Below are 9878 nucleotides of genomic sequence, written 5' to 3'. Positions count from 1 at the left end.
CTCGGGGGGGCCCCTCCGGGGCCCCAAGGGGCCCCCGAGGGCGGGGGGCCCACCCGTGTTTCGCGGTCTACACGGGCGGGCCAGTCCGCCCCTGCCCGCACCCGAGATATGAGCGATATTAAAACGCAACGCTCCCATTTTATACATTTTCATCTTTGGCGCGCGGCCCGCCCCGGGGCGGCGTCTCGTGTTACGTACTACCCGCTTCGTCGTGCAGCTGCCGGCCCCGGCCCTTCTCTCCACACGCCCATTCGTTTGCCCTTTCACATCCAGCTGCTCCCCCCCATCCCCTCTCTCGCCTCCTTTCGGTCTCGAAGAAGACGACGATGCGGATCGCAAGCACCACCAGCAGCAGGGCTATGCCTCCTGCTCGCGCGCATTGCCACTGCATTCCTCGTTGCATCGCATCTTCGAGGTGCCTCGAGGAGAGGGGTGGTGATGCGATGCGGCCCGCGGCTCCCCTCCGCCCTCAGCGAGCGCGTCCATTCCTACGCTGATGGCGACCACCTCGGCGGCGCCCGGCCTGCGGTACGGCATCAGGCTGGAGGAGATGATATTTCCACCCGACAGACAGACAGACCCACCCGGGCGTCGCGGTGTGCGTGATGGTGGTGTTGCTCTGCAGGCTGCAGGAGTCCACTATCCCCCTCCCCCAAGAAGCCCCTCGCGCTGGTATAGCCAGGCATTTCCGCCAGACTCGCGCGATGGAGTGCTGCAGGCTGCAGGAGACTGTATCCGCCAGACTGCGTACCTACAATAACCCTTGACCCTTTTGCTCTTGTGTCCGCAGGTTGGCCAGAGATGGCGCGCGGCGGCGGCGTGTCCATCCCCGGGCTGCAGGGCTCGCTGGGCGCGCACATGGGCGTGGACCCGGCGCCCCCCGTGGAGGACTACGACACCAGGGACGACTACACGGATGACTACGACGACACCACCAACACGTAAGTGCACCGCAGTGTACACGTGGTGTAATGCAAAGGCACGGCCCTTTATTTTTCTGTCGTTGCTTGATTTTTTTCTGATTTTTCGTTGATTTTGTATTTTTATTTATTTTGGAGGGTGTACGCCCATTTTTCGTTTTTAAGTGAAGTACCCATTGGTGTACTGTGGGTCAGTAGGAAAGATAGCTCCAAAGTGCTGAGCATGAGCAAACCGGGGGGTTTGCCGCCGTGGAGGCAGGGGCTGGGCTGGGTGGGGGTGGTGTCGGCGCAGGGAAGGGGTGTGGTGTGGCGGGGGTAAGTTCATTTGGTTGCAGCCTGGCGTAGATCCATCATGATGTGACAGATGTTTGCAGCACAGCCCTCCCTGGCACACTGTGAAGTAAAAGGGGTCGTGCAGAGCGCGTGAAATCGGCTGGCCGGGTGTGCGGGTGTGCGGTACAATCCGTTCGTCCACTCCATTTCTTCGGGTATCTTGTCGTGTGTGGGATTTCGCGGCACCTCCCCTCGCAGCGGGGCCGTTCCGAATCAACCTGCTCTCTCTAGAAGAAACTAAGCGTGTGGCATTACCGCCCAACGCAGCTCGTGCCTTTCTTTCTTTCTTTTTTTTTTGTGCCGTTCCCCCATCCTGCCTTCTGAATCGCCCCCCCCCCTCTTCCGCCATCATTACCTGTCCTCCCTCTCCCGCACGCGGGAGTATTCGAAACACGAAAGTATTTTCTTCCTCGAGAATCCTACATTTTTTACCCAATCACCCCGACCCCCCATTCCCCTCAACTAAATAATTATGCTGTTGATTTCAAGTTGAATTACGAAGAAGAAGTTAAAGTAGTGATTCGGCATTGAATGGAGCGAGCTGCGCCTGTGACTTGACGCGGCCTTTTGTCCGGCAGGTCTGAGACGGCGTCCTCCGGCGGCGTGGCCTCGCGCCCCGGCGCTGCCCCAGGGACGAGCACCACGCCGCAGACCAAGACGCACGTGGCCCCGGGGACGGGGTCTCCGAGCGGCGGCGGGGGCGGCGCCCACTCCGGGGGCGGCAACGCCCTGGAGGCGGGCGCGGGGGCGGGGCCCACTGCGGGGCCTTGGCTGGAGGTGTCGCGACCGCTCGTCAACGTGACCAAGGAGACGGGCGAGTCTGTGCGTCTGCGGTGCGAGCTGACCGGAGACCCGCCGCCACGCAAGGTCCGCTGGTACAAGAACGAGGCCCCCGTCCAGGAGGAACGGAACCGCCTCGTGACCCGCCGCTACCAGGTTGAGGTGAGTGGCTCGGCTCGGCCGAAGTGCTCTCGTTGTCGAGGATTCTCGTCGGGGTTCCTTAATCAACTTGCTGCTCGCTTGCTCCTACCAGGGCGGCACCCGGGGGACCACCGTTGGCTCCCGCTTGAGGATCTCGATGCTCGAGGTTCACGACAGCGGCTACTACAAGTGCGAGGCCTCGAACGGTCATTCGACAGTGGAATCTACTTCCATTCTTATCGTCAAGGTTCCCAAATGGGGTAAGTTGCATTCTAAGTTAGTTCTATTCACTCCCATTTGTTTTCACCAACCTGTTTTTATATTAAATCACTTGACATTTTTATATTACAGGTGTGATGAACGCTCCAGCTGATATCCCCCATTTTCCACCCGTGTTTGCAAATTCACACGGAAGTTTTGGGTAGGTGTGCCAAATACTCTACATCTTAGATGGATGTGAGTCTGCCCGAATTCTCAATCCCACCGTTCTGTATAGGTCCGAATGGGCCCGAATGCTCCCTCCTCTCTCTCTCTCTCTCTCTGATTCCGACCCATTCGGACAGTTATTCAGAACGGTCGGAATGAGAAGTCGGACACACTGTTTTAAATTACGCGCCTTACGGAGATACGCGCGCACTGCAAAGACGACTCTTGCGGGGCTTTTGTTCTTTGGTTCTGGAGCAGCATTCGTGAACCGTGTATAGGGACACATTTTCATTCCTGTGAAAAGAAAAATTATTCCCGGACTTTCCTTTACTTCTTTTTCATCGGTTTTCCTCCATTTCCATTCTTTTTTTATGTTCAACACCTGCATAACCTGCTTACGGGAGGAATCACAGTACACTGTAGTAGAAGGCGCTGACCCAATATTTGTGCTTTTCGCGCATGACAGTAGAGAAGTTTTGTTTCTGCTTTTGTATTTTCGTCGAATTCATTAATTTACTGACTGAACCTTATTCTTGAAGTAGTGATATTCAAGAAGTAACACTTTTTGGATTACGTAATGGTAGAAACATGAAGGGGATTCCATGGAAGTTCTCTTTGTGTTGTATAAGTCTGTTTAGCAGTTTAGCTTGCGCTCAGAATTCAACTGATATAGAGGATTACGAATATGAGAATCATGCTGGAGAAACAAAGTATGTTTTAAAGTTGTGTTATGATATATGCAGCTTTATTTAATGATTTAATCTATCCCTCATACAAAATTTCTCTCATTGTGGGTAATGTTACTTGGAACACTTGCTGTCAAAAACCTTTCAATTTATCCATAGTTTTTCTTCCAATTTCGTCTGAGGATCAGTTAACTTCTTTCTGAATTTTTTCACTTTTTTCATAGTTACACATTGAGATTGAGTGCACTTTACTGGCCTCTTTGTGTATGGTTGTTCGCATTGCATTTCAAACTGCCGTTAACCACCCACTTTTATCATTTCATCCAGGCATATTTTTCCTGTTTTCTTCAAAGCAAAGTTCTGTCTAAAATTTGATATCATCTTTTGCAGTGGTACGAATGACCATATTGATTCCATGGGCATGGGATCCATGGGTGACATTGCCAGTCAAATGCCAAGAGGGTTGCCAGGTGCAGGAGGACTACCTGGTGGACTTGGAGGCTTAGATTTGAGTAGTGGAATGCCGCATCAAACATTCACTTTATCAGGGATGCATGGATTTGGAGACACCTCAGACTCCCTTCTTCCTGAAGGCACTTCCACAGAACCTATTTGTCAGGTATGAATTTGTATTGTTTTCTCGACTAGAACTTCAGATATTCATTCTAGTTGTCTAATATTCACTCTCTATATAGCCTTACCAAGGGAATATTTGTTGGGAGTTCCTTGCCAATAAATCTGTTTATATCAGACCGACTCACAATCAACAAAATATAGAAATGATGTTGACTCGGGCATTAACCGTTGCCAATCACTCTCCGTAAGTATTACCTTGGGTGTTATTTGTAGTAATTTCTTTTCTCTGTTGGTTTTTCTTACCAATGTAATTGGTTTGGTTGTAATGGTTTTAATTGATCTTTTCCAGTGACATCACACCACAGTGTGTTAAGTTTGCTAAGCCATCGCTCTGTTACTCAGCATTCCCAGTTTGTAGGGAAAAGGTGCATGATAAGATAACCAAGCCATCACAGAAGCCTCGTAGGATATGCCGTACAGATTGTGAGCTGATAGAAAACAAACTATGCCCATTGGAATATGCTTTAGCAAAACGCAATGCTCTTGTGAAACAAGTTATGCAAGATTGTAGTGAGCTGCCACTGGCAGGAACACCTGATGATGAGGGCTGCCTCTCTCTTAACATTCCCTCTGCTGAAACTGCAGTACAAGGTGTGTATGTGGTTCCTGCTCCCGACTCCCACTGCTAACACTTTTCAAAATGTTAATATTTCTCATTTATTTTTCAGTTGTTCCACAAGATTTTATGCCATACATATTAGGTGTAGCAGGTGTTTTGGTTCTTATAATTCTTGTGGCTACTTATATTTGCTGTAGAAGACGAAGAGTTGCTGCTCAAAGCCGATTCCCAAATAGTTGTGGGAGCAAGGTACAGATTCATTTATCAACATGACTAGTTTTCCTAGGATTACATAGGACCTTATACTTTTTTCTTCTATTTAACTACTAAATATAAAATCTTGTGTCTGTTAACAGATAAATGGCTTGAAACCACCTCGTACAGCTGCTTCTCCCCTTCATAAACTTAGCAATACCAATCAAATGATGGAAATGAATTCCCTTTTGCCTGCCAATGGTACAATTGTCAGCCACAAGAGTGAACGTCCTAGCAATGGTGGAATTTTAAGGGTCAGAGAATACCAACTTAATAACATTCGTTTCATGCAAGATTTAGGGGAAGGAGCTTTCGGTGAATAAACCTACCAATGTTATTTTTTAAATCAAGAGGGTTCTCATTATGCTTAAATGGCTATTATGTGTATGTTCAGGAAAAGTCTACAAAGGGGAAGTTTTTGGTGGACCTGATGAACCTAAACTGATGGTGGCCATTAAAACCTTAAAGGAAAATGCAAGTCCAAAAACTCAGGGAGACTTTAGACGAGAAGTAGAGTTAATGTCAGATCTTCGCCATCCCAACATAGTCTGTCTCATGGGTGTAGTTTTGAAAGGAGAACCCATGTGCATGTTGTTTGAATACATGTCTCAGGTAAATTTTAACATTTCAACAAATTCATGTTATTCTTAAGTAAGCTTTTCTTTCTATTAACATTACTGTATTTTTACAGGGTGATCTTCATGAGTTTTTGATCTGTCATTCTCCTCGTTCGGATGTGTCAGCTTGTAGTGATGATGGAAGTTCTCATGTTCTTGACCAACCAGAATTTCTTCACATAGCACTACAAATTGCTGCTGGTCAGTATCAGTAAATTTACTCGATTAATTATTTTAATTTGTTCACATTATCTATCTTATCCTGGTTTTGTTTTACAGGCATGGAATATTTGTGTAGTCATCATTATGTACACCGAGATCTGGCAGCACGGAACTGCCTTGTTGGAGATAACCTTACTGTTAAAATATCTGATTTTGGTCTATCAAGAGATATTTATTCATCAGACTATTACAGGTGAGAACTAGAAACAATTTTGAATTTACATTTGTAGTTGCCTATCTTTAATTTACAGAACAATAGCTATTTCCACTCGTTGGTTCCACTATGTTTTCATTATATAAGAAATTTTGTACCACTTTTCTTATATATTTTACACATATTTTCTAATATTAATTTTCTCCTTTCCCTAGAGTACAATCCAAGTCTCTGCTTCCCGTTCGCTGGATGCCACCAGAGTCTATCCTTTATGGAAAGTTCACAACTGAGTCAGACGTATGGAGCTATGGAGTTGTCCTTTGGGAAATTTACAGCTATGGATTGCAGGTACTGTGATCTATTTTTATCTCTGCTAACGACTGGTAGTATAAATATATCTTCTTCATTTGCTGACTTTTTCAAATTTAAACAGCCATACTATGGGTACAGCAACCAAGAAGTCATTGACATGATTCGTAGCAGGCAGTTGTTACCTTGCCCTGAAGATTGCCCCTCTCGTCTATATGCGCTAATGATAGAATGCTGGCATGAGGTACCTGCAAGAAGACCCTCATTTCCAGAAATTCATGCCAGACTTCGTCAGTGGTGGGCTGGTAGCGGATTCAGCAGTAACAGTTGGGAAGCCCCAGAAAGTATGCAAGGTAAATTTTAATGTTTAATAGTGGTCATAAATTATTGTCTCAAGCTTTGTGATGATTTTCAATTACTTATTTCATATTTTCTTCAGGTGGAACAAGTAGTTGCAGTGGAAGCCATAAATCAAGCACTGGCCCTAGTAATAAGACAGGATCTACGCAATTATCCAATAATGCTGACCTGGGAAGCATAACTCCGGGTATGACGCCTTCACGTGCTAGACCAGAAACTTCAATGAGCCATCAGCTCCAAAGTCCTGGGAGGATTGGGCCTCCAGCCACTCCCCCTTTTCATCATCAAGTTATGCACCACCAGTCCTCTCAAACACCAACTAAATTGGCTAACCAAAGGCATCCACCCCCACAATATTCTCTTCACAATCTTCAGTCACATATACCTCCACCACCGTTGTCCCAGCTCAATTCCTTTGGCAAGCCTGTTGGTTCTCAGCTTATAGTTCGATTACCTCCTCCTTATAATGGACATAGTAATGCTGTTGAAACCAAAATATCTAATATCTAAACGGCTTCCTTCTTATAGGTTGTGATTCTTTCTCCACTTTTCATAGTCTGATTTCATGATGTTTTTCTTATATTTTAATTATCTTTATCAACAATTTTATATTAAAATCAAGCACAGTCAGTAATTATTTACAACTTACCATTGTGAAGAACTTGTTCTCATTTTATGAATTACCGTGAAAGTTCCCTTCTTAGAAAGGTGGATTTTATTGTTGTTAAAGGTAATCCACTTGAATGTTTATACCTATATAAAATGTGATAATTTTTCCTCTTGTTTTTAAGAATGCCATTTTGTTTTGTTTTAAAATACCACTTTAAATATTTTTAAGCATGTATAGATCTGTTTAAACACTTGGAATGATTGTAGGCAAATAGGAAGTTATAAAAGCGTATTGTTAATTGATTTGATTTCGGAATTCTTTATTGAAACATTTATCGTGTTGCTTCATTGTTATCAAACCACACTGGAAAATCTAATTGTGTGTTTTTTTATATTGTACTGCATTAAGTTGTCTATGTTAGTCTTATATTCAGGGGACATCTTTATCATTGTTTTGAGGGTTGCATTTTCTAAAAGAATATCTTGTATTGATATTATTGATTGTGTGACAACATTTTATTTTGCTTTCTTTAAACATGTGGTAATTTTACTGACAAAATCTTCTGTTCACTTCAAATGTCAGATGTCTTTGCAGTCTATAGTCACTACAAATTTTGTCAATTTTCTGTAAGAATTTATCTAGAATGTGATGCTTTTCTTTTGACTGAGAAATCCTATTTGACAATTACTCAACTGTATCTTGATCTGGATTCGTAGATTTTAGCAGTTGTATGTTATGTAGAAATACATATTCCCTATCTGTTGCGCCATCATTTTCCCTATTTTATTAATTTTTAAATGTACATTGGTTGTATTATAATAAATTGTGACTGGCACAATGTGTGTACATAAAAGATTTATGTTCTTGTAAATTTCTTGTTCAAAGTTATTGAGTGTAAAAAGTTAGTATACTGAATGTGAAATTATGGAGTACTAACTTTTCTTTCCTATAAAGTTGATATGTGTTTTCAGTAGTCTGATGAAATTGAGCATTTCATTTCATCAATTTTCTCCTCTCTCACACCTGACTTAAAGGATCAATACTGCAGAGTTGTATGGCTTTGCTCAGGAATTACTAATTAGTCTTTTTGAGTTTTTTTTTATTTATTTAAGCTGGACAACTGAGCTAGCCTTTTAACCATAGAATGAATATATTTTTACATGAAACTGATGTACTGTATGTAACTCTCTTTGTAAGTATTTATGTTTACCATCTTACTATGCTCCTGCTAATTTACTTCTAGTAGGTTGTTCAGAATGCATAGATGTTCAAGTTCTCTAGTCATTGTATTCTGTTAAATTTGCTGGTTTCTTGTGGTCCACCTTCAAGGTGAAAAGCAATTACATTGCTTTTTTTGTAGGTCTGTGCTTGTCATCCCTCTCTTACGCTCTGATTCTTTTTCTTAATTTAAAGACTGATCGTCTTCTGGGACTTCATTAGTCCTTGGTTACGTAACAAAGAACTGACTTGTGGAACAGAAAGTAAAGGATCTTTCATCAAATTTGAAATGTAAATTTAACTATGCATTTGTAATTTCATAACTGCCATGCCTAAAATTGTGTAAAACTGTATTGTGACAGACAAAAGGACAAGTTGCCATAAACCATTTTCCAACCAGAATGTATCACAGGTTTGTGGTACTTACAGTATATAATAGGTATTTCATTATTTGTAAATGAACTTGTATTAATACATGTTAATAAATGATACATAAAGATTGAAACACGTTTATCGATGTCTATTAGTTCCCTTTCATTGTGAGTAAGGGGTAAATGACAGACAATTTTTGTGCTCTGAGGTTGGAAAAAGGACCTCAAATTGGGGGCCTAGCAGAGTAGACTTGGTCTATAGTCGGGGGCACCGGCGCGCGTCCGGGACGCGGATGGTTGTCGGTTCAAATACTCTGACCTAGGCTCATTTCGTATTAAGTAGTTTTGGGCGCGAGGACCAAGGGTTAGGACAAAAGACCAGCCGACATGGGGAGGTGGACTTGACCGTCTCCTCAGCAGCCCCCCCCCCCCTCCCCGTGCCAAAAAACAACAAGAAAATGTTCGCCCCGACGAGGACTCGAACCCTGGGCTGACGGTATCTTCTGCACCAAGCTCTAGCGCGCTCGCCGCTCGGCTGTCGGCTCCACTTGTCAACGAAAAGTTCACACCTCGGTCACCTGCTTCACGTGTCTTGGTCTCCCGTATTGCACGCGTTCAGGTCGGGTCAAGTCCACCTCCTCGAAGCGCTGCAGCCCGGGTCGGATCTTGGCCCGAAACACGGAAAATGGCCAGTAAAAGAGCCCCGTGGGCGCGCGGGGGTTAGGTTAGGCCCATTTATGTAACTTTTTCCGTGTTTTTGGCCAGAATTCGACCCGGGCTGCAGCGCATCGAAGAGGTGGACTTCAGCCGACCTGCACGCGTACAATACGGGAGACCAAGACCCGTAAAGCGGGACCGAGTTCTAAACCTATCAGTGGTGAGGAGCAGCTGACAGCCGAGTGGCGAGCGCGCTGGTGTGTGGTCGGGACACCGTCGGCCTGGGGTTCAAATCCCCTTGATTTATTTAATTTTTTCGTTTAAGAAAATTGACACTCCTGACACAACGTCGGTGTGAATCCGACTAGGTCTGCAGCAATGTAAGGAGGTCGATGTCACCACCTACTCAGCAGGTCCCGAAAAAAAGTTCACCCCTAACAGGATTCGATCCCCGGGCCGACTGTTTCCGGACCATACCCCAGTGCGCTCGCCACTCGGGTGTCGGCTCCACTTGTCAACGAAAAGTTCAAACCTCGGTCCCGCTTTACGGGTCTTGGTCTCCCGTATTGTACGCTTGCAGGCCGGGTCAAGTCCACCTCTTCGACGCGCTGCAGCCCGGGTCGA

General features: G+C 44.8%; 2 protein-coding genes across 2 annotated transcripts in view; one reads left to right on the top strand and one right to left on the bottom strand.

Annotated features, from left to right (window-relative positions):
• LOC113204959 (inactive tyrosine-protein kinase transmembrane receptor ROR1) overlaps positions 1 to 8731 on the top strand; it is a 204630-nt gene extending 195899 nt beyond the window's left edge. Inside the window, exons 3-17 of the mRNA XM_052270889.1 lie at positions 791 to 941; positions 1832 to 2195; positions 2287 to 2434; positions 2526 to 2595; positions 3677 to 3905; positions 3982 to 4106; positions 4212 to 4513; positions 4591 to 4730; positions 4838 to 5051; positions 5131 to 5348; positions 5428 to 5554; positions 5633 to 5768; positions 5945 to 6077; positions 6163 to 6391; positions 6478 to 8731. Of these exons, the coding sequence (XP_052126849.1) occupies positions 791 to 941; positions 1832 to 2195; positions 2287 to 2434; positions 2526 to 2595; positions 3677 to 3905; positions 3982 to 4106; positions 4212 to 4513; positions 4591 to 4730; positions 4838 to 5051; positions 5131 to 5348; positions 5428 to 5554; positions 5633 to 5768; positions 5945 to 6077; positions 6163 to 6391; positions 6478 to 6908 (3017 nt within the window). The 3' untranslated portion in view covers positions 6909 to 8731. The remainder of the gene's footprint in view (positions 1 to 790; positions 942 to 1831; positions 2196 to 2286; positions 2435 to 2525; positions 2596 to 3676; positions 3906 to 3981; positions 4107 to 4211; positions 4514 to 4590; positions 4731 to 4837; positions 5052 to 5130; positions 5349 to 5427; positions 5555 to 5632; positions 5769 to 5944; positions 6078 to 6162; positions 6392 to 6477) is intronic.
• LOC113204958 (ATP-binding cassette sub-family F member 2) overlaps positions 1 to 9878 on the bottom strand; it is a gene marked incomplete in the record, with an annotated part of 19690 nt that overhangs the window by 1205 nt on the left and 8607 nt on the right.

The sequence above is a fragment of the Frankliniella occidentalis genome, unplaced genomic scaffold, assembly GCF_000697945.3.
Source record: "Frankliniella occidentalis isolate FOCC.00 unplaced genomic scaffold, Focc_3.1 Scaffold142, whole genome shotgun sequence".
Lineage (NCBI taxonomy): Eukaryota > Metazoa > Arthropoda > Insecta > Thysanoptera > Thripidae > Frankliniella > Frankliniella occidentalis.
The sequence above is the reverse complement of the archived record's forward strand: the minus strand, read 5'-3'. Positions and strand labels throughout refer to the sequence as shown.